This window comes from Equus caballus, chromosome 1, assembly GCF_041296265.1.
Source record: "Equus caballus isolate H_3958 breed thoroughbred chromosome 1, TB-T2T, whole genome shotgun sequence".
Taxonomy (NCBI): domain Eukaryota; kingdom Metazoa; phylum Chordata; class Mammalia; order Perissodactyla; family Equidae; genus Equus; species Equus caballus.
In genome coordinates this window covers 127,666,303-127,691,338 of record NC_091684.1, presented here as the reverse complement: position 1 = coordinate 127,691,338, position 25,036 = coordinate 127,666,303, and the positions used below count along the sequence as shown (strand labels likewise).

At 39.5% G+C, this 25,036-nt stretch overlaps 1 protein-coding gene across 5 annotated transcripts in view; it reads right to left on the bottom strand.

Moving 5' to 3' along the window:
- MTHFS (methenyltetrahydrofolate synthetase) overlaps window positions 1-24,300 on the bottom strand; it is a 209,384-nt gene extending 185,084 nt beyond the window's left edge. For 3 of the 5 annotated variants that reach the window (XR_002811418.2, XR_002811419.2, XM_001487971.5), the window contains exons 1-2: window positions 22,385-24,300; window positions 16,099-16,360 (exon numbers count right to left, since the gene is read on the bottom strand). Coding sequence is in view for 3 of the 5 variants with exons in the window: in XM_001487971.5 (XP_001488021.1) it covers window positions 16,099-16,360; window positions 22,385-22,501 (379 nt within the window). In the remaining 2 variants the exon portion in view is untranslated. Of the gene's footprint in view, window positions 1-16,098; window positions 16,361-17,229; window positions 22,365-22,384 lie in introns of those variants that run through there. The other 2 variants (XM_005602865.4, XM_023652387.2) reach the window with 2 other exon arrangements.
- Between the last annotated feature and the right edge of the window lie 736 nt (window positions 24,301-25,036).

Here is a 25,036-nt window from a genome sequence, read left to right as displayed (position 1 = left end):
GATTTTCACATGCCTAATTCTGATTTATTTGGGGCCTTAGGCGTACGGAATAGAGGGTGTTGTTAGGGCTGGCATTTATGGTTTCCTAGAGCAAAAAAACAAACACAAAACAGTTAATTGTTTAGTCCAGGCAGATTTCCAAATATTGTAACATGCTTTTGGTTTGTTTCAGGGAAGGGGTTCACAATGAAAGAAAATACTACAGCAACCTTTTGCAGATAAATCCAAAATGTTATCAATAATATAACTCCTACTTTTCACAAAGAAAATCTTGATTTGTAAAAGATACATAATTTTCACTACAAAGAAAGAAAGTAGAACTATACTTGAACTTATAAAACTGTCATTATTAAGAAATAAGTCAGAAAATTCAAGATAAGGACCTTAGCACACATATTTGATTTTCTACTTTCCCAGTGAAATGAACAAAGGAAAATAAACTTAGGAAAAAAAATCTATTAGCATTAAAAACCAGGGAAGGGTGCCACATTTCTGTCTGAAACTCTAAGGTATCTCTATGAGATATAATTTAGGAAATAGGGAAGATGATAATAAATCACATGTTAAAGAAAAGGCTGACTTGGGAACAGCTAGAAGAAACCTCAGCAGAACCTCGGTCAAAACTGAGCCAGTGGAGCAGGTATGTTAAGTAAAGATGGGTCTCTGGGCAGCAAGCAGCCAGGAAGCAAATCTTGACCTTCCTGTGGCCTTGGATATCAAGCGCAAAGTCCAGTGAGGAAGATGGCCTAGGCCCTCATCCCGGCTTCCCCTTAGTGAAGTGTGCTAAGCACCACGTAGGTACAGCCACAGCTCCTAAAAATGGCTCCATAACATGAGCTTCTACCCCTGCAAATGTGGGCTGCCACAACTATGCAGAAAACAAACTTTTTTTTTATTGCGGTATAATTGACATAACATTATATTAGTTTAAGGTGTACGACATAATGATTCAATATTTGTATATATTGCAAAATGATCACCACAGTAAGTCCAGTTAATATCCATCACCATACACAGCTACAAAATTTTTTTCTTGTGATGACAACTTTCAAGATCCACTCTCCCAGCTACTGTCAAATATGGAATACGGTATTATTAACTACCTTTAACTATCACCATTCTGGACATTACATTCCCATGACATTATTTTATTACTGGAAATTAAAACAAACTGCATACAGCGGCAAAGTTCACTCCAGCAGTTGCCTACAACAATCACTAGCTCCCTGCTCCCCTTAGTTCACATCTCAAGCAAAATAAACTAACAAATTTAAACTCTTCTTTCTCTATCTGGGCCTGAATAACAGAGCCCATCAGAAGTACCAACATGGGACAAACCTAAAATTCTTTCACATAGGTAGAGAGAAATATCACTGCAGTGTGAAGTTTCAGAAGTTTGAAAAAAAAGAAGGAACAGGAGTACCTTTTTAACTGTGTGACAGCTACGAGGGCCTTTGAGAGGCTAATGGCTAAGAACAAATCCAGCTGAAGGAATATAGGCAGCCCTCATGAATAAAAGGGTCTGTGTTTTTGTCCTGGGAGGCCCTACTCATAGATCCAGAAGACTACTGCTTTGAGTTCAGTGGTTAAGTGCGCACATTCTGCTTGGGTGGCCCGGGGTTCACCGGTTTGGATCCCGGGTGTGGACATGGCACCACTTGTCAAGCCATGCTGTGGTAGGCACCCCACATATAAAGTAGAGGAAGATGGGCATGGATGTTGGCTCAGGACCAGTCTTCCTCAGCAAAAGGAGGAGGATGGGCAGCAGATGTTAGCTCAGGGCTAATCTTCCTCAAAAAAAAAAAATCACAAGACAGTAGGGCGGTAATAATCAAGAAAAACAAAAACGGAAATTACTTTAAATGAGAAGAAAAAGAAATAAGGAGGTATTAGTTAAAGGGTACAAAGTTTCAGTTATATAAGATGAGTTAACTCCTAGAGATCTACTGCACAGCATAGTGCCTATAGTTAATAATACTGTATTTTGCCAGAGAACAGATCTTACGTTGTATTCTTAAAATAATAATAACAACATATAAAGAGGGCAGGAGGAAACTTTTAGAGGTGATGGATAGGTTTATGGCATAGACTGTGGTGACAGTTTCACAGGTGTATACTTATCTCCAAACACATTAAATTGTATACATTGAATATGTACAGCGCTTTGTATGTCAGTAATACCTCAATAAAGTGGTTTAAAAAAACAGACATTACTTAAACATTGAAAAAATATTAGATGGGGGTTATATGGAGCATAAGGGAAAGAGAAAGGTAAAGGGGAGAAAGAAAAAGAAGACAGATAAACAGAAGGGAGAGAAAGGTCATTGAGGAGAAGAAAAGGAGGAGCTGGGCTTCATCTCTTGCATTTTTCATGTCCTCCTGACCCCTACTCAAAGTATTTAATGTTTAAATGTCTCCTAGCCCCATCCAGGCCTGCCCTTCCCTCCTTCACCATCACCCTTCAACATCACACTGATGGACCCCATGCTCCCTCAGTCCACCCACTTTATTCCCAGCCCTCAGAATTCCCAACCACTTAGCATAGCTGACCTCAACTAAACGTTAGGAAGAAAGTCAAGTGAACAAACTCACAAGCTTTTGGATGAACTATAAAGTTAGGTATCAGCAGCCTAGACTACTTCCCAATTATAAAATTTTAGGAATATAATACAACAGTAACTTTTCTGGAAGAGTTGAACATCAACTAAAACACCACACCAAGTTAGCACTTTATGATAACAAATAATTTGCTTAAAAAAAATAACTCCAAGAAGTCACAAGCAATAAAAATGTTAAATCCCTCTAGTGTGCAATTTCCACTTTACTCTCTCATTCATTACTTCTTTCGTAATTCATCATTCACTTACAGGTTTGCTGAATCATAAAATTAATGAATTCATACAGATATTATCAGACAAGAAAAATACTAACACCACACTTTAAGCCAATTACAAGAAAAATAAAAACCAAAAATAGCACTTTTAAGTTCAAGGAAACTTTATATAATGTTTGAAGTGCCAGTTTGAAATGCTTGGTTATTAAACAAAGAAAAGATAATGCTTATTTTAAGTGCTATTAAAATTAAAAATTACAACTAGTTTATTTCATTTTAATAGAATACGTATCACCTAAATACCAAACAGAAACCCTGCAGTTCAATAAAAGTAAGTCCCTGAACTAACACGGCTTTTTTATGCTTTGTTTATAGAGGTAATTACTACGTACTACATACTACATACATACATACTACATACTACCATGAAGACATTCTCTTTTCTCTGATCTAAATCTGCAACATCACTAGATAAGGCTGCAGATTCTCTGGTATTGAGGGCTCAGGGATCACGGGTATTTAACTGGGAAATGTCACGTGAGGAAGGATGTCTTTTCACCACGGGGAATGTGCACTGCTGAAGGACTCTGCAGGCTCAGACAACCTCTCAGTGAGATCAGAGCTGGCTGAGCACTGGGCTAGCCCTCAACCAGAATTCTGACAGCCAGCCCACAAAAGTTGCCCAGTAGGATGCAGTCAACACTGAAGCGCATTCGGTAAGACCTCGTGGAAACAAAGAATGAAAAGAGCAAAAGAGGCTGGACAGGGCTTCAGGACCTTCCACCTTTCAGTACTCACCCTCCTTTCTATATCCCTATCTCGATCCCCTTGTAATGCCTGCTGGTGCCAGGACTCCAACTATCAATATATGATGCCACTGTTGAGAATTTGGGTCTTAGAGCCAAAGTGACCTGGGGTTCAATCTCATTTCTGGTACTCATGAATTGTATGATTGAGGGCAAGGTGCTTAATCTGAGTCTTTTTTTCTTATCTATAAAATAGAGGGGTAGGAAATTATCAGGACCCATGCCTCTGCAAGGTATAAAAAGAATTAAATGAGGCAACGCATAAAAATTGCTCAGTATAGTTCCTGGCATGCAGTAAGCACTCAATAAATTTGTACTATTGCTATTATATATTGTACATCTCTTCCACATAATCACACCTGTCACTACATCAAACGATGTCACCACCCTTTCTAGACTCCCTCCCCAAGGTGCCAAATACCCCTGCAAAATCAAAAAGTTCCTCTCTTGAACATTAGTTTTGGCTATGGTGGTATGAAGAAGGCAGTGAATCTTCTATGAAAAAAATATTGATATAGAGATACAACAAAACTGTCCAAAAACAATCATTTCAGGGATCTAGAAATCAACCAAAGGCTTTAGGCAGGAACAGCAAAAGATTCTGGCTCTCTTGCAAGCTGAAGTTCCCAGTCTCTCAGCTTAGTCCTCAAGGACGGCAGTTTAACCAGCATGGGGCCGGCCAGGAAGACCAGTAGCTTTGTTTCCAGAAGAAGCAGACTTGATTTGTGGTAGTGGCTTTGTCAGCTGGACATGGCAAATTCAGTAAGGAAAACCATAGTCTTGTTTGCCAAGGTTGCAATCCCAGTTGGTACAACAGCAGAACAGTCAGAAATTTAATGCAGATAGACTAAAATGAGAGATCCATAGAAGAACTGAGATAAGCCCTTCTGGCACACCTGCCTAACTGGAAACTATACATATGTACAGGGGAGACCTGACAGAGGCTGGCAGAAAGTAAAAGCCAAGGCCAACCTGAGAAGTGCTGAAACTTGAATGTGCTCTGCAACCTACAAACATATGGATCAGCAGAGGGTGGAAATTTATGGGCTCCAGGTGTTTGAAAACAACCACTGTCCAAATCATTGGCTCAGAATCACAGAATAGAAAACTCTGAAAATCCTACCTTATCAGTATTAAAGAAAATTCTGCACAAAGAACTAAAGAAACTATGTTCCAAGAATGAAGAAATATATGGTGACAATGACTCAACAAATAGAGACTATCAGGGAGAAAGAGAAACTTTTAAAAAGTATCAAACTCTAGAGTTGAAAAATACAGCTACTGAAGTGAAAAATTCACTAGATACACTCAACAACAGGTTTGAGATGACAGAAGGAAAACAGCAGTATATTTAAAGATAGATCTATAGAAATTATCCAACGTGAAGGAAGAGAAAAAAAGATTGAAGGAAAAATTAACAGTCTCAGAGACTTGAGGGGCAACATCAAGCATACCAATATACATGGAATGGGAATTCTAGAAGAAGAAAGAGAAAGTGGTAGAAAAAAAACAATTGAAGGAATAATGGCTGAGAATTTCTCATATGTGATGAAAAACATTAATCTACAAAACCAGATATCCTTCTCAATAAATTCCAGGTAGGATAAAAAAAAGAAACCCACATCTATATGTATCACAGTCAAACTGCAGAAAAACAAAGACAAAACAACCCTTCACAGAGAAACAGAAATAAAATAAACAGTAGACTTCTCATCAGAAACAACGGAGGTCAGAGGGCAGGAGAATAACACTGAAAATGCTGAAAGGGAAAAAAGTCAACTAAGAATTTTACATTCAGCAAAACTCTTTCAAAAATAAAGGTAAGATAAAAGACATTCCAAGATAAATAAAAACAGAGAATTTGTTACTAGCCCACCTGTCCAAGAAATACTAAAGAAAGTCCTTCAGGCTGAATGGAAATGACCACCAGATAGTAATTCAAATTTACAAGGAGGAATAAAGAGCAGTAGAAATGGTAAATATGAAGGTAAATACAAAGATTATATAGTTTTTCTTCTTAATTTCTTTTCAAAATATGAGATTTTTAAAGCAATACCCATATCACTGTATTGTTGTATTTATAGTACATACAGATGAAATTTATATGATATTAAAAGCACAAATGGTGGAGGGAGAATGGAGTTATACAGCAGCAAAGTTGCTACATTTTACTGGAATTTGGTATTAAACTGAAGGAAATTATGCTAAATTAAAGATGTAATCCTTCTAGCAACAACTAAAAGAATTTAAAACATACTTAAAAATCAACAGAGGAATTAAATGAGCCAGCCCACGGCCTAGTGGTTAAGTTCAGCGTGCTCCACTTCGACAGCTTGGGTTCAGTTCCCAGGTGCAGACCTACACCACTCATCAGCAGCCATGCCGTGGTGGCGACCCATGTACAAAACAGAGGATGAGTGGTGGCAGATGTTAGCTCAGGGTGAATCTTCCTCAGCAAAAAAAAAATCAACAGAGGAATTAAAATAATGCACTAAAAAAGATTTAACACAAAAAAGTTCCTCTCTCATGTATTCCATGTACTTCCCAAACTTTTCCACCAGTATAATTATAGAAAAGGCCAAAATCCCTAAAGGATCTATCTGTAAGCCCACCCAAGTTGGCCCTCCACAGCCAAAGCTATCTTTTAATATTTTGTGTTTTGCCTTTAAAATTTTATCTTTAAAATTCATAGAATTTTAGGGGCTGGTCCCATGGCCAAGTGGTTAAGTTCGCGCACTCCGCTGCAGGCAGCCCAGTGTTTCATTGGTTCGAATCCTGGGTGCGGACACAGCACTGCTCATCAAACCACACTGAGGCAGTGTCCCACATGCCACAACTAGAAGGACCCACAACGAAGAATATGCAACTTTGTACCAGGGGGCTTTGGGGAGAAAAAGGAAAAAAATAAAATCTTTAAAAAAAAAAAATTCATAGAATTTTATTTAACTTCTACAATAGGTTACATTTGTGTTTGTTTTGCTATAAAAAATAATATGGGGTTTTGTTGTTTGTGTGTTTATTTTTCTGGGTTTGTTTTTACCAAAATGTTTAAGTAAAATTAACACGAAGAAAATGTACCATGTTTGTCCTATTGCTTTAAGTGCCCACTGATATTCCACCAGGCCCCTAAAAGATGCATGCCCTTTTGAGAAGCAGAGGCCTAAACTAGTGGTTTTCAAACTTTTTGGAACCTACAGTAAGAAAAATATCATGACCCATTTTTATATATACACACATTCATGCATGCACATACACACATATATACATACACACAACCTCTAACCGAAATAAAATGGTTTTTTTCTATTTCTCTGTTTTTTTTCTTTTTTTAATGCTACTAAATTGAATTTAAAAGCCACTAATGAGTCATGGCTTAAAGTCTAAAAACAACTTGTCTAGACAACCTGATAAACTAATTCATCCCAGGACTTCTTATGAGTTATTCTGGCTTCCTGTGTCACTACACTCAAAGCACACAAATTTTTACAGTGGATTTCACTGTTTTAAACCAAAGTAATGAGATGGGCAGTCAGGAAGATATTTTTTGTTTCTGTTCAATTTCCATCTCATAGCTTGCTGCCTACTTCATGCAATGGTAATATTGGCTTGTTTTGTTTGCTTACTTATGGCTAACTAGCCAAAACATATCTGGTGTCTTAGAGAACATAAAAAATAAATGTTGATGGATTATGTGCTATTATATTTGCAGTTATGTTTCTTTGCAGTTACTATCAGTCATCCACTCAACATACAATTACTAGGCTTGTATTTAACGATATTTAAGCTGGAGAAGAAAAAGGTGAGGCCTAAAATTCATTGGGGTACTGTGTTGAGCCCAAACACAACAAGGGAAATGTTTGAAGACTATTTTTCTCTAAGGGGCAGGAGAAGGACTGCCAGGTTAAAGTTACATGAAGGCACATAGAGAATAACCTTCTAACCTTTTATAAAGTGGTCTAAAATGGAATGGGCTTCCCCGTTAAGTGGTAGGCTCCCAAACACTGCAAGTATTAAAGTAAAAAAAACCAAACCTTTTAAATCACAGACACGGTATGTAATAAAGCCAATCCAGTAACAGAAGGCATATTGAGGTATCATAACACAGACGGAAACACAAAGGAAAAAGTGTTTAAGTCTGACATGGGAATCTAAGGAAGCTCTGGAGGAGGCAGCACTTTAGTTGAGCCTTAAAGGATGATTAAGATTCCAAAACACAGATAGCGAAGATGGGCATTTCAGTTTGAGGGAACCAGAAGAACAAGGCAAAGTGACCTTCTCAAAAAGAGAAAACACACACATACATCCCTGTTTTCCTCTTCCTCAAATCTTGCTGCAGAATCTGGACTTATTTTCTAGGCAATGAAGACAAAGTTTTCAAGTGGTGGAGTAACACAATCCAGTTGAGTTTTAAGGTCACTTTGGCAGAAATGTGAAACTGAGAAGACAAGTGTTTGGAGAAGGGTGGCCAGTTAGGAGGTCACTGCAACAACCTAAGATAGAGAATTCAACCCTAATATTTGCCACAGTCATTAGAGACAAAAGTGAAATTTCATTTCATTTACTGGCACAACTTCTTTGAAATCCTCTCTGGTCCTCATTTTTCAATGGAGAAAATTCTCTAACTCATTTTTCTAGAAAGAAGAACATGTTATAATTCATCATAAAGAAACATCCCAGTCTTGTGACCATTCAAAATGCTATAATGAAGAATTTTAAAGAAATGTTATCGCTGCTGAAGGCATTCAAAGAAACAGATCTTGTTGGGGCCTGCTCGGTGGCACAGCGCTTAAGTTCACAAGTTCTGCCATGGCAGCCCGGGGTTCGCCAGTTCAAGTCCTGGGTGTGGACCTACGCACTGCTTGTCAAGCCAAGCATTTATTATTAATAAATTAATAAATTATTAAAAATAATTTCTTTCTAGTCATGGTAGTTTATTTTAACTTATTTTATTAATGAATTTATTTTGAAAGTTCAAATAAAATTAGTGAAGAGGATTCTTCTGAAACCAGAGAGACACGTGTCAAAGGTTTAGAAACACCAGCTGCAGCAAGAGCATGAGCTGTTGCTGTAAATCATATCAAAATATCAAACCATGTAGGGTCTTATAACTATTTCTTTCTTGGCTTAGTAAAAGTTAAACAATTCTCATGGACAGTCTAACAATCATTTGTGGTGGCAGTAGTGTTAGAGTCTCCATAGAACATTATTAGGTAACACCCACAGACTGGACCCAGCAGTTGTTACAGGTTTCACCTGGCACCTGATTCAGGAGACACAACAGGCATTCAATCTAGGTATTACTATGTGTACTTAGCATTACAGAAAGACACAGAACAGCATCTTCATCTCATCCTGGGCCCAGCAGCTACCCCAGTACAGTTTCTTTTGCCCCCTCACCCACACAGGAAATGACAAGAGCCAAGGTGCATACAGGTCCCCTTGATACCTGCCAGTTCCTACCAGTCTTTTACCCACAGACCCAAGGCCTACACACTGACTTACAGCTCCCAACCCAGGTGTGGTAGAACCTAGCCACAAGGCAGGTACAACATTCCACCTTGATCTTAGCTCTATAGCTTCCCTAAAACCAGCGCTGAAAGAAGATCAACTGCAAGGTTATTCCAGCCCAGGACTGATGTTAATCTTTTACTCACAAATACCAAATAAAAATGTTAAAGTATCTTAGAAAACAACTATTTCTGATATACTTTTTTAAGTGCCCCTATGTACACACGTATAACTATTTTTAAAATCCAACTTTCCTTTAATGGCTAAAAAATATTTATATGAGCATTCTTTGAATTCATATTAGTGCAGGCTTCACCTCAAGAAACTTTTACTGAAAGCCTATGATGTGACGTACAAGATGCGAGTCACCAAGAACATGGATGATTTAGGAAAAGGTCCCTGCTATTAAAGAGTCCAAGTCTCCAATGTGTGTTTTTTCCACACCACCAAGCAATTCTCCAACACTGGATATAATTCAACTCAATTCTTACACTATCTACCTGGAGACAGTGTCAGATCTCACAGGTTAAGGACTCAGTCCTACATGACTGTCCCCGCCCCCAACACACACACTTCAGATGCCAATGGCAAGTCTAGGTTGTCACCTGCTTCTGAGCGACCAGCTCAGAGGTTCTAACGGACCCCTCCTTGAGTTTGATTAACTTGCTAGTGTGGTTCACAGAACTCAGGGAAACATTTTATGTACTAGTTTACCAGTTTATTATAAAAGGATATAACTCAGGAACAGCCAGATGGAAGAGATGCATAGGGCAAGGTATGGGGAAAGGGCACAGAGTTTCCATGCTCTGTCTGGCCAAATCACTCTTCCTGAATCCGTATGTGTTCACCAACCCAGAAGTTCTCTGAATCCCATCCTTTTGAGTTTTTATGGAGGCTTCATGACAAAGGTATGATTGATTGAATCACTGACCATTGGCAACTGATTCAACCTCTAGCCTTTCTCTCCACCTCAGAGGTCAGAGGAGTGGGACTGAAAGTTCCAACCCTCTAATCACATGGTTGGTTCCCCTGGCAATAGGCCCCATCCTTAGGTGGGGTCCAAAAGTCATCTCATTAACATAAACTCAAGTGCGGTTGAAAGAGGTTTGTTATGAATATTAAGACATCTTTATCATTCTTATCACTTATGAAATTCCAAGGGTTTTAGGAGCTTTGTGCTTGGAATCAGGAACAAAGACCTTACTTAAATCATATCATAAAGTCTATCAGCAAAGAAAAGAAGTATACCTCCAAGGAGAATTAATAAGACAAGAGTATACAGTATGTCAAATGCCAGGTGAATGAGAATTAGGGAAGAAAGGAACTAATATATTAGGGGCAGCCAAGGAAGGCTTGGAGAAGACAACTGCAGCTTATTATTAATAGTAACTGTCATTTATTGATAACTAACTACACGAGGGACTGAACTAGGCATTTCACATACATCATCTTACTTCATCCTCTCAACAATACAATGATGAGTACTGTTATTATCCCCAATTTTCAAATGAAAAACTTTGTACTTTGAGATGATAAGTAAGTTGCCCAAATCGTATAGCCTAGCTTCGAACTTAGATCAGTCCGACTCAAAAGGCAATGATCTTAAACACGAGACTAAAAGATACTGCCTTGAAAGAACACAGAAGATATTCTAGCCTGGAAAAACAGTATCAGCAAATTTCACAGTAATACACATAGCATGTTCTCAGACAACAACTCAACAGCAGCCAAAGCAGCAAGCTTGACTGAGCACCTACTATGTGCCAAGCACTTCACAGACATCATCTCATGTAAGCTTCACAACAGGCCTGTGAGGTAGTTTCATGATATCCATTTGTAGGTGACAAGACTGAAATTCAGAGGAAATAAGCGACCTTTCCAAAGTCACACAGTTAGAAAGGAGCAAAATTACAACTCAAATCCAGGTTTATCAGATTCCCAAATCTATGTTTTCGATTACTGTGAAATACTGACTTCCAGCAGACCATTTTGGCTAAAGCAGAGGAATGGCAGCAGGAGAAGCAGGAGTCAAGGTAGAAAGATAGATAAGGTCCAGACAGTGACCTGAATGTTGAAATTTTATCCAATGTCCCTTTTCTTGGCAACAATTAGCTGGCAGGAACCATGGCCTGCTCAGGCATACAGATCGATCCAGTACAGAGGGCAAGGCTTGAACAGGATAGATGAGCTTTGTACAAAAAGGAATTTTAGGAAAATTAATATGGCCAGGAAACCGACTTGAAGTTTATTCCAATGGAACAGATACGAAGAATCAAAATTATAGACAAAGGATTCCCCCAAACTGGAATTAGAGAGACAGGGGATAAAAACATTACAAACAAAAATCTGGTGATATTTGATGACTGGATGAGTGGAACAGACAAGGATAATTCTCTGTTGGCAAACTGGCTACTAACAGAAATGTGAAAAAACACAAAGAGAATGATAAGAATGAATTTAGACATGCTGAAATTTAGGGACAGTGAGACAGCTAAGTCGCAACAAAAAGCTGAACAGGACAGCAAAAGGAGAGAGCCCTGTGACATGCTAAGCACAAACGTGCCTGCGTGAGGACAACAGGCTAACTAACGCCTCAACGGTGGGGACCAGGCCCACCCTGTTCTCTACTACATCCCCATCACTCCGCACACAGACGAGGTGCTCAATGAACATTTTCTGAATACGGTATTATGATTCAACCCAAATTTCTTCAGCCTATTCTCAAGGATATCATGATTCTGTTAAATGCCTTGATGAAATTCATACCCTCTCTCTTTACTGTTTTCTTGCAGATGCCATGCAACTCTATTAAAGAAAGAAATGAGGTCAATTTAATGGTAATTACTTTCAATGAACTAATCCTAACCCTCCCAAAAGTATTGATCATGAACAATCTGGAAGGAAGTTGCACATGTCATGTTCAAAGACTCTGTCCTTGACCCTGCCCCATTCGATTACTTAAAAATGTTTTGGTTGAGGACTAGAAAGTCTTCATTATGATCATTTATTTAAGTTATGTGTCAGGTACCCATACATAGGTATGAATTCCTAAAGAGCCTTCAGAAAGATCAGAAATAAAAATTCAGCACTAACAAAGTTATGACTGCAAAGAGCTTGATATATTCCATAGAATTCCACAAATAATTGACAGCATAGGTGAGTGTGATTTTTGACTGTTCAGTATCCATTTCCCTTTTCTGAAAATAGTATCTCTTCTTCCTGTGGTGAATCACTCCCACCCTGCTCTTAGCTCAGAGGTTTGAGTAAGGCTGAGAGGTGGGCATAGGACCCAGCCTAGTCAGTCAGCACATCCCTTCTCCTGGTAAAAGCAAATGGCTCAGGGATGGGCAGGTAAGATCAAGGCTTACGTCACTCAACGAAGTCCACATCCCCGGCCATACATTGATTTTTGGATAGCCACTTGACCCAATTTGGGTCAACGAGAGTTAAGAGCAGGATTTTACTGGGATTGTTAGAAAACAGACCTGCTCTTTTCTGCTAGAATTGCTAGCAGTAAGGATGCTGTGGAACCAAGAGCTGCCATGGACCACCATGTGGCACCAAAAAATGAAGCCAACACACATGAAAGCAGAGTCAAAGGAAGAGATAGAGTGGATCCCAATGACTGATCCAACCACATCTAAAGCTAGCCCTCTGTGGATTTTTCAGTCTCTGGGCCAATAAAAATCCCATTTTTGCTTAAGCAAGGTTGAATAAGATTATGTACTTTCAATGGAAAGATTCCTGGCTAATCTAATTGCCCAAGCAGCCCTCACTTTAAGGATAAATTCAGTAAAGAGGCAGCCCCTCTACTTCATTTACCTGTCTGTTATTTTGCTGTATACATAATTCAAAAATACCCCATATGAAATTTTTTGCTCAGGAACTTATGATTGCAACTGAGGACAGCAAAGCTCACTCTTCTCAAGCCAAGATAACTTGAGCAAATAAAAAAAATTAGACTACATAAGCTACACTGGGGACGGGGCCGGCCCGGCGGCGCAGCAGTTAAGTTCGCACGTTCTGCTTCTCGGTGGCCCGGGGTTCGCCGGTTCGGATCCTGGCTGCAGACATGGCACCGCTTGGCACGCCATGCTGTGGTAGGCATCCCACATATAAAGTAGAGGAAGATGGGCACGATGTTAGTTCAGGGCCAGGCTTCCTCAGCAAAAAAGAGGAGGACTGGCAGTAGTCAGCTCAGGGCTAATCTTCCTCAAAAAAAAAAAAAAAAAAAAGAAAAGCTATACTGGGGACAATCTCAGCACTAATCAGCTTGTCCCAAACATTATGAAGCTAGATTTATACTTTAGCACTGAAGTTGCCACATTCTAAGCTGCTGATGCACGTAGAAATCCACAATGCAGAATGTGATGCTGGGAAATAACAAACAGCAGAGACTGCCTACTCAAACATTTCTATAAACAACAGTGAAGAAGAGCGTCAGCTCCCACATTGCAGTTGCAAAAAACTACAGGTATATCGCCTATCCTTTTGCAACCCAGACAGCAAGTATCTGCAAAGAAAAACATGTCGGGGAAAAAAAGCGTTCTGTCCCACAAATATATACGGATAAATGCTACGGAGGGAAAAAAAAAAAATGAACAACCAGCTTTTTCAGTGGACTTTTATCCATTCAGGTCCAAGCCCTGAACCTCTATATTCTTAATATTCTGCATCTTTTCACTTGACACTTATGTTTGACGTATACTGCAGGTTGGGATACTTATTCTATTTACATCTGTTTTCTGTCTCCCCTGCTAGAGTGTTAGCCCCTTAAAGTCCAGGACCTTATCTTTCCAGAGCTAACACAGTGTCTGACACAAAGTAGATGCTCAGAAAATGTTTGTTGGAAATAATCAAAATGTTAAACTCTCAGCTAGCAATGTATTGACCATATAATGAATAATTCTACCTTCCTTGCTTCAAATCAATAATAGTTACCACTGACTGAATAGCTCCTATGCCAAATGATGTGCTAAAAACCATACATAAATGATTTAGCTCATTTACTTGGACTGAGTTTATCCTCACCAGGAAGTGCAACTAAATCATAAGGAAACATCATGCTTCTTCCTTACTCTTCCCACTGCTGTACTTAAACAGAAATAGCACAAATGCATGAAGGTTTAGGGTGACACATTTTAGCTAACCTAAGGAATATACTCTAGAAGGGGCAGAGCTGTTCTACAAAGGCAATGGCTGCCTCTGGCGGCACTGGTTACTGGAAGACACCAAGCAGAATTTCAATTAGCAGAGATGTTACAGAGACGATGCAAGCATTGGAGGAGCTGTTACTATAGTAAAACAAAACTGGGAAAGTATCCTGGACTCCACCTTTAGTTTTGTGAGTCTGGAGAAATAGCTGCATTAAGTATGAGCAACATCAGAGCCTACAATTCCTATCTTTCCTTATCTATAAATCTGAGCTACGCTCCAGGGTTTGCTATACTCTCTTATATCTCATTGTCTTAAAATGCTTGCCATCTTTCTTCTGGAAGATATGAAAGAGTTTTGTAACGTTGGCATTCATCTGGTCTACTGATGTGGGACACAGAGGACACTGATCATACCTTTGGTGCCTAACATCTAGCAAAGTGCAGGATTGGATAATACAGCGCAAGCTGCAGTAGCAAAGTAGATAATCCCCATACTACTGTGAGCCCTTGACTCTGTCCCCTCCCACCCTCTTATATTGATTTTGTAGTTTATATTGCTATTTTGGAAGGGGACAGAAATTGGGAGAAGACTGCATAAAGCTGGCTGGGGTTTGTTGAACCATTTAAGTCTTAATCAAAAATATATACCTCTAAGACAGGTTTGAGGCACTAGATTTCAAAATAGTACCCTTAGCTTGTTTTGCTTTCAGCTCTTTAACTGCTTGATAATGATCAAATCTCCCAAGTGGCTGTTGGCTAGGGAATAGCACATTCAAATGTTCAGCAATAGAGAAAGCAAAGTGGGGTTGGGAAACAGAGATATTTAGAGTGGCTGGAATTCAGACTACGAATTGGAGGAGTAGAAAGATGTACAAAAGGATTGATAGGCAGGGCCAAATCAGGAAGAGCCTCGTTAAGGAGTGTTTACTTCAACCTAAGGGCAGCAAGAAGTCACTGAAAGACTTTAAACAGGGGAGAGAAGTGGCCAGATTTGTGTTGTTGAAATCTTGTTTCAATTACTATGTAAATAACAGATTGAGTGGGAGGAGAGGATACAAGAAATGAAGAGGAAGTACAGTTAAGAGGCTGTTACAATAACCCAGGCAAGAGAAGATGGTGTCTTAGACTACAGTACTAGCAGTGGGGTTGGAGAGAGATGGACAGATTCAATAAACATTTAGTAAGTAAAATCATCAGGACTTGGCAACAGACCACACGTGGGACATGAGAGAAAGAGAGGAGCCAAGGCTGATCCTGAGATTTCTGGCATGGTCAATTGGGCGGCTGATGGTACTACGCACTGGGAGAGACACATGGTAGTAACAGTTGAGGAGAATATGATTCAGTTTGGAACATGTTGTGTTTGAGATGCCCATGTGACATCCAAGTAGACACGTCCAGATGGTAACTGACAGGTCCGCAATGAAGATACAAATGTTTATTAGCATTAATAACAATGTGCTCATTAACATACAGATCACAATTGAAAGCATGGGAAATGATAATATTATTCAGTGAAAATGTTTAATTCAACTCACAAGGTCAGGGCAAGAGTCTGTGAAAAGGCCACAATACCTTAATACCTCACAATTACAGCTGACTCTTCGCAGCTTACAGAGGGCATCTCATCCTAAGCCAGGTAATGTGGGTACCCCAGTATACGTGAAAGACAAATTCATCCTTAAAGGAAAAGCAACCCCCAACGACCCAAACATAACAAGTGGATCAGGGGTCTAACAACCTCTCACAATCTGACAGCATCCTAAAATGTCAATTGTAATACCGTAACACTCACCTGTTGACAAGGCCTCCTCCCGAACCTCCTCCTCACCAGGCTGATGAATATTCCAGGATGTTTTGGGAAGTGACAAAATTTCCTCAGGTGATGCTAATTTCACCATATCCATGTGATTGCTATTGAACTGGTACCGTGGGATAAAGCAGGTTTTGCCTTGTTGGAAAATGTCCCTGATGATCTCTTCTGTCTCAATTTCATCTTGCATGCTCAGAAAGATGGAAATCCTTTTGGATTTTTGATACTGACTGTGGGCAATCACCTAATGGGAAATGATGGCAATTATATTTTCCAAGATTACACTTTCAAAAAGAGTGACTCCCCTTAACAGTTTTAACACTTTCTCCCTTCTCTCCGGGCCTTCTACAACTTTTCAACTACCCAAAAACAAAAAAAAGCACAGCGGTATAGTGGGTCAGACAGTGCTGCATCCTGAAGGCTGACTTTTAGTTCTGGGCCCAACACTGACTTCTCCGATCCCTTTACATCCCTCTGGCATGCCTAGTCTAGTTAAAGTGTGAAAACTCATTAAAAAGTCACTGTGGGGCCCTGCTGTCTGTTTCAAGAATTCCAGGTTTGACCTCCATCTACCCATCCTAGCAGTCATTAGTAGTCTTACACACTTCCCCTAGAGTCTTTGCTTTATTTTAACTCTGAACCTTGGCTCCCACAAGCTTCTTCACTCCTTGGATTGTCAGGCTTCTCTCGTCCTAAATTCTACCCATTTAAGCCCAACTCAAGCCCTAAATTCTCCTAACTTCTGCAGAACCCTTACAACATTTAGAGTTAACATATAACTTAACACTTAATTAGGTATTGTCAGGATTTGATTACTAATTGCTTCATGTGCCCTATACGTAGTACTCTTACCAGTCTGTAAGCTCCCGGGAGGCAGAGAACATGTCATATAATTCTCTTAGCTCTACCCACCTCCATCCCATTTCTTAAAACTCTTCTGTTCAAATGAATGTTAAAATGTTCACAAAGATGGGAGACAGGGGGATTACGGAGAGGCCAAGACCCTCTAAAAGCAAATGCCAAGTTGTGAGAAGGTGGACCTGGGTGAAAGAATCCCTTCATATTCAGTTTAATCATTCATCAGGCAGGACAAGGAGGCTGAGCTTTGCTTACCATAGAAAAGTGAACAATCTCGGAACTTCTCAGACTCAGAAGTTAGCACTTAGCTCGCTTTTTTTCCCCCTCCCTTTCTGTTCTTCCACGTTCTCTAAGCTAAGAAGATACTGCATAAACATGATGTAACGTATACAGAATTCGAAATATGATGTACATCCGAAAAAAATAAAAATTAAAAAAAAAAAGAAAAATGTACCTGACTAGCATAATACAAAAATGAAGGAAACAAATGATGAAATCATGCTAAACAAGTGCTGGTTTAGAAAAAAAAAAAGAAGATACTGCAAAAGTGGCTTATAAATATGACTGGCAGAAAGATACAGGTACAGAAAGTCAAGTTGTTCCTAATAAAAAGGGACACAGAAATTAAGTAGATAGAGCACCGTGCTAAGGAAAGGAAGTTAACTCCATCTTTCTGAGAAGTTACTAAGCTGTTATGAGGCCTGAAATAGGCAAAGCAAAAGGAAATGCAAAACCCAGACCTTGGCCAGCTCTGAGGCTTTTTGGCACCCAAGCACTTTCTGAGAAAGTTAAGTGTCTATCTTGTTCTCTTTAAAGCAGAATACAGAAAATCAAGAGCTGAATAAGCAGTAATAAACATGAGTTAAAATTCAGAGTGAGACTATGCATACACATTTATCCTTCTTCCTTCCTCAAATCTCATATGACCGTAAAAAAGCACAAAAAGAGAGAACCATTATAGTACTGAGAACAAGAGAATAGAGACTTGACTACTTCTATAAGACAGAGAGTGCATGGGACATATATACAGACAAAACAGCAGATCACAACACTCACAGAACATGGATGTAGGTCAAGCAGAATCCATTTCTCTCATGAAACCCCAAAGTGACTGCAAGAGGCAAAGGAAACCCCCATTTGCTATTATACCTTCATTCATAAATATGTACAGACAAATGTTCATCAAACATTTTAGAAAGCCAAAACACAAAATAGAAGGATTAAAAAAAGGGGGTGGGGGATGATCCAGCAAGAAACTGAGATAATTCACACAACAGGGAATTTTTTTAAATTCGTATTAGTTTTCTCAGACAAATTCAAGAAGATAATTGCATCTATAAAACAACAACAAGCTGCTATGGAAAGAAAGCAATCACAGAATTGAGAAATAATACTTGGAAATTAAGATTACCAAAATTAAAACAATTTAGGAAAAAGCCTTAAAGTAGGGGAAAAAAACAAAGAAATGAGGAAAAGGAGAAAAAACAGTAAGAGACATAGAAAATCAATCTAGGATTTTCACTATTTGATTAACAGGAATTGCAGAAAGGCACAAAGGAAAAGAAGTAATCAAAGATATAACAGATTGAACAGAGATCATGGGGGCGAGTAGAATAAGGAAAAACAATTTTAAGAGGCCAGCCCAGTGGCATAGTGCTTAAGTTCGTATGCTCCATTTTGGCAGCCTGGTGTTCACAGGTTCAGATCCCAGGCATGGACCTATACACCACTTGTTGGGTCATGCTGTGGCGGTGTGCCACGTACAAAATAGATGAAGATTGGCACAGATGTTAGCTCAGAGGCAATCTTCCTCACCAAAAAAAAAAATTTAAACCTGAAATTTAAACTATCAATCAAATATGAGGGTAAAGACATTTTCTAAGGTATAAAGTATTAAAAAGTTTACCCCCATAGATATTTTCTCAAAAAAAAAAATTACTTGAAGATATACTCTAATAAGATGAAGCAAAAAAAGAAAGAAAGAAATCCAAGAAAGAAGACACTGGATTCAAGAAACAGTCCTAACTTAGAAGTAGAGTAAGAGGAACCCCAGGGCAATAGCTATGCAATGGGCTAGAAGGAAATCAGACCAGAGAAAGCAGGGGCTGGTGTGCTTTCAAAAAAAAAAGTGGACTACTTTAACAGACAAAATGAAAAAAAATCTATTGATAAGATAAAGGCATATTCTTGCTCTGCCAAAAAGGAAACATAAAGGCAACAAGAAACTCCTCGAAAAACAAAGAGCTAAATTAGAAATTTATACTCCAAATAGGAACAAACTGAAATATGGCTTGATTTTGAGTAATTGAAGAGCATAAGAAAAAAGAAAATATTTGGTATTGACACTTGAAACATTCCCCTGCTAGCCACACACATCTAGTAACTTAGAACTATATATCCTTTTCTTACATATCCTATCACACAACTTAGTTCTACAGTGAATACTATCTATATGACTAAAATATTGTAAATACTATTTACTTCAATTTCAAGTTTGGAAATCAGCCACACAAAATGCTCAGTGGATTCATTATGGTTATAGAACAGAGTACAAATATTATAAAATTTGACAATGTAAGTATAATGATACTGGTGTCAGAAACTGGCAGACAGAATGGAAGACAAAGTGAGGTCAGGAACATTAATTTCCTCATCTTATTCAGTTAATGAGTCAAGATATGGCATAAAGTTGAATTTCTTTACCATACATTACTCTTCTGATAAATTTCTAAATTCTAATAAAGGCACTGTGTCATTAAGAATTAATATGCCTTTTTTAATTATTGGAAGAAACGGATCATTTAATATCTTTACTGAACATGCTCCATTACAAAACACTATTCTAGTCACAGTACATCGACGTTTAGGGCCATGATCCATTGGTTGGTCATGAAAGCAACAGTGGGTTACAATCAGCATTTTTTAATGAAATAGAAAATGTTAAAGTTTATTGTATGTAGTAAGAGTTGTGAAACACTAGGCTGTGAAACATATTTCTTATATGTGTATATTTGTTTGTATGGGGTAAAATTTATTTACTACCGAGAGTCATGGTTCTGCTTTTTAATTTTTCTCTCTCCTCCTTTGATGCCAGCTCTCAGTTGTCACTCTGTTGCTGTCAGTGGTCCTACCTCTACATAGCTACTGTTCCTACCTGTAGTTTATAAATTCTAATCATCTACAGACAAAGAAGCCAAAATGAACTTATCTGTATTTTCCCCAGGCCGCTTCAAAATCTGTTCCAACTCCTACATTCCTGGTGCCTAGTAACAGTAAATACCTTTAATCCCAGCTCTAAGTTTTGCAATCACAGCTGACTCTCCTTCTTTTCCAGTACTCTCTAACCTCTATTCAACTATTTGATAAGTCTCCCTGATTCTCATTGCACAGACTCCCATTTACCTGCTTTTCTTCCTCCTTCACTACCCATGCCCTCATTTGCATCTTTCTTACCTCTCATGTGAGTTATCACAACAGTCCCTTACTGGTCTCCATATATTTTTTCTTTCTTCCTTCCTCAACCCATTTTCCAAAATGCTGCCAATATACTCTTCCTAAAGGATACATCAAAAATATTTAAAGCACTGAATACATCCCTTTACACATCTCTTTAACCCTCACACCACAGCTACAAGGATATTATTCCTTTTATGGATAAGGAACCAGAGGCTCAAAAAGATTAGAAGAGTTGCCCAAGGCCATATACAGCTAAAATGCAGTGGAGTCAGATTAAAATCAGATCTGCGCAGTTCCAAAGCCCATATTCTATCATGTCCTTCCTTCTCTTGCCAAAGTATTCCTCCACATGTTTGCCTGTTCCATCTTCCCTTCCCCTGAGAAAATTCATCTTGTACTACAAAATTCATCTCAAACATCTTCCTATAGAAAGACTTCCGACTCCCCCTCCCCTAAGCTATGCTTCTACAGCTTTGGTGCTTAACTTTATCATATATGACAGTATTGAAATTCTTTATTCATATATCTGTTTCCTCTTCTAGACTCTCTGCTCCTTTAGAGCAACGATTATACCTTTTTCATCCCTACAACCCAATACACAGCAAAGTATGGACCACGGTAGGTGTTGAATATATGTGAATTAATTAGCTAAGTTTTAAGCACAGAGAGTAAGGATAAGATCCTTTACTGCACTGCATCCACTAAAGCACCCAGTAATGCCTTCCTCATAACAGCTAAAATAATTCCGTTTGAATGAATAAACTAACATCTGCATAGATCCCCTCATGCACACTTACATATACGAAGAGCGGGGTGAAATGCGTGTATTTGCTTTACTGCTTTAACCCATAGGAACCTTTAATTTGAGACACTAATGCAAGACAGAATAGTGAAGGGTAATTAAATTCTTATGGCGTATCTAATTTCAAAGGACATCAAGGAAAAGAGTTCTCACGCTAATTTCCAAACAAAATACTAGTATCCCCACCAGAGACAGACTGTTGGAGAAGACAAATCATTAATTTGACTTAGAATTACCAATATTTACTTATTCATAAGACATCAATATTTCTTCCTCTGGTAACCAACAAAGATCCCAGACATCTTTAGAACAAGCCTTCACGAGAGGATATGATTGCCATTTTACTAACAAGAAAACTGGCGTTACATACACAGACTGAAAATATGTAGCAAGTCAGTCAGCGAAAGCGACAAAACCAAGGTTTTTATAACCAGCAGACAGGGAACCTCACTCATTCCCCTAACTCCTCTCTTCTGCTTCCTACCGTCTTGGGCAGCCTGAGTACGATAATCAGTTGATTCTTTCACTAATTTAAAAAGGATTTAATGTTCACCCTACTGCATGACAGGAAAACGCTGGGCCCTGAGGCTTCAGAGACAGAGGCCCAGGCCTCCACATGCTTGGTGAAGCGCAGTCAACATTTGTCTTCTGTCTTTGGGCATCTCTACCCCCTTTTTTGTGTTCCCTCGTCTGAAGTAACTGCATCTTTCTCTGGTCATTTTACTGATATGACTGAACTCAGACTCGTAGTTCATTATCTTTAAGACTCACTGAATGCACCTTAGCGCTCAGGCGTCCACCCCTCTCCCCCACCAGATCTTCCTGTTCTCACGCTGCTCTTACCTCAGCACCTTCATTATCCCCATTAAGGAGTTCTCAACACCACGGTGCCATCCTTTCAACCAAACTCCCCTCCCACCGAGAAGTCTGTCACCTACTCCCATGCTCTCCCTCGTTAGCTGCACTATTCTCATACCCGCGCTCTTCCCCAAACACCCTGCCCCACAGCACCGCTCCACCCACGAACGAACGTGCGCGCGCCCACGAGACGTGCGCGCGCTGGAGGCCTGCGCCTGCGCAGATACGCAAGCTCGGTGCGGTCTGGCGCTTCAGTTAGTCGGTCCGCTGTGGTGGCGGTCCTCGTGGTCTCACCTTCTGAGTCAAGAGGCGAGACTGGCGTAGCCGTTCCTCGGCGCTCATCGCCCGCAGACGCTGCTTCAGCTCGGCCCGCAGGCGCCGCTTAGCACCACTCACAGCTGCCGCCGCCATCTCCCGAGTCCGATCCCGCCCTCACGCCCTCGGGTTTAGTCCCCGCCCCTGTCCGCACGCTGCGGGATCCGCCGGCCTCGGGGAGGGTCTGGGCTCGGTGAGGTGCGCGCCCGCTTCCGGATCGCGGGCGCAGGTCGCCTACAGACCTTGGGACCCGACCTTTGTGCCACTTTCGCAGTCTACTCCTGCCCCTCCCCCAGCGAGTAGCGAATGGCAGCTTGTGCACCGTGTGCCCAGCTACTAGCTAGCTCTGCAACCATGGACGACTCAGCCCGCTTAACCACGCTGGGCCGGTAGTAAAAGGCAACCAGCAGTGCTCTTGATTCCTTACGTGCCTTGTGTGGCGTAGTACTGGGGCTATAAGGGCCTGAAAGGAAAGCAGAAGAAAGAAATGTATATGATATGCAGTCCTACTGGTTAGAGGCCAAATGACTTTTTTTTCTTTCTTTTTTTCTTTTTTTTTTTTTGCAAAATGCCTTGCTCTCTTTTTCTTTCCCAGTAGGTCGGAGAAGCCGGTTTATAGGGGATCGTCAGGACAGATCATTGATGCAGAGTGGCTTTCTCTTACTAGATCAGGATGTCCGTTCTGTTCACATCTGGAGAATTTAGGACTCAAGAAATAAGTTGCCCTGTTCGTTACAGGCTCGAGATCCAACAGTATTTTCACTACAGAATAATGAACTTGCTCCTGTAAAAGTTCTGTTCCTCATCAGAAACAGATGATGAGGAAATGGAGACGCCATGTTTTCTTTCTCTTGCGAGGCATTTGACGTGGATTAGGAGGAGAGAAGGTGGTAACTCAAGGGAATAACTAGGCCTGGAGAAAGGCTCTTGTACGTCAGATGTACCCCTCACACGCTGACACTTAGTGATCCAATGGACAGGTGAGAGCGTTAATTATTCAATGGATAAAGAGATCAAACTTCAAAATAATTGGAAGTTTAGAGAAAATTTAGCAAGTTTATGTGAAAATTCAGTAAAGTTTATGTTAATAAATCAACTTTACTAAGGTTCGTATGGAAAAATAAGCATTTAAGAATAGCTGGGAAAACACTGCAAGTGAAAGACCACAGGGAGGAACTAGCCCTTCCAGACGTTGACACATGATAAAGCCTGTGTAATAAAATAGTGTGGTACTACTGCTGCCTTAATACACAATGAAATTACGGAATAGAGTAGAAAGTGCCGAAATAGACCTGAAGCCACATGGAAGTTTAGTGGATGATAAAGGTGGCATCTCAAATCGATGGGGCAAGCAGGGACATTTTAATAAATGGTGCTGGGACAAATGGATAGCCATTTCTTAAAAGATAAAATTAGGGGGCCGGCAGTGGCTGAGTTGTTAAGTTCTCGCCTTCTGCTTGAGGGACCTAGGGTTCCGCTGGTTCTGATCCTGGGCACGGACGTGGTACCTCTCATCAGGCCACGCTGGGGCAGTGTCCCACAAGCCACAACTAGAAGGACCCACAACTAAAATATACAACTATGTACTGGGGGGATTTGGGGAGAAAAAGAAGGAAAAAAGAAAAGATTGGCAATAGTTGTTAGCTCAGCTGCCAATCTTAAAAAAAACAAATGTTGAGCAAAGGAAGAAAAGAGGTTAAAAAAAAATCTTTTTAAGGTAAAATGATGTCGAAACCTCATACCATACGTAAGAAAAACCTCCAAGTGGATTAAAGATCTAGTATAAAAACTGAGACTATACAAGTAGTAGAATAAAAGAGGACAATTCCTCTTTAACCTTGATATAGAGAAAGAAAGGCTTTCTCAGTATGACTCAAAATCCAAAGGCAATAAAAGAAAAAGATTAATAAATTTGACTACATAAAAGTTTTTTAAACTTTGCATATCATTAAAAAATACACAAAATTAAAAGACAGCTGGCAAACTGAGAGAAGATCCTTGCAACATATACCACAAAGGGCTAATCTCTTTTAATAAAGAACTCTTTAAAAGTTGAGGTACAGAGCAATTAGGCAAGAAAAATAAAAAACGGGCATCCAAACTGGAAAGAAAGAAGTAAAACTCTCTCTGTTCGCAGATGACATCATCTTATATATGGGAAAGCCTAAGGAATCTGTAAAAAGCTGTTAGAACTAATGAATGAGTTCAGTAAAGTTGCAGGATACAAGATCAGTATACAAATACAGTTCTTCCTGCCTGACTGCCTTTAAACTGGGACATATTTCTGGCTCTTCATAGTTCTACAGCAGCTTCTGGCCTTTGGACTCAAACTGGGACAATGGCTGTGCAGATTTTGCACTTGCTAGCCTCCCTAATCATGTGAGTCAATTCTTTGTAATAAATCGCTTTATAGATAGATATCTCCTATTAGTTCTGTTGTGTTATTTATATATATATGCATAAAAAACAGGAGATAATATTAATATGAGTTATATATATTATGAATGTGTATTATTAGGTATGTATGATAAGATATAAGGTGCATATAATAAGATTAGGAATATATGTATCCTATTGGTTCAGTTTCTCTAGAGAACCCTGACTATTACAGATTTCTATATACTAACAATG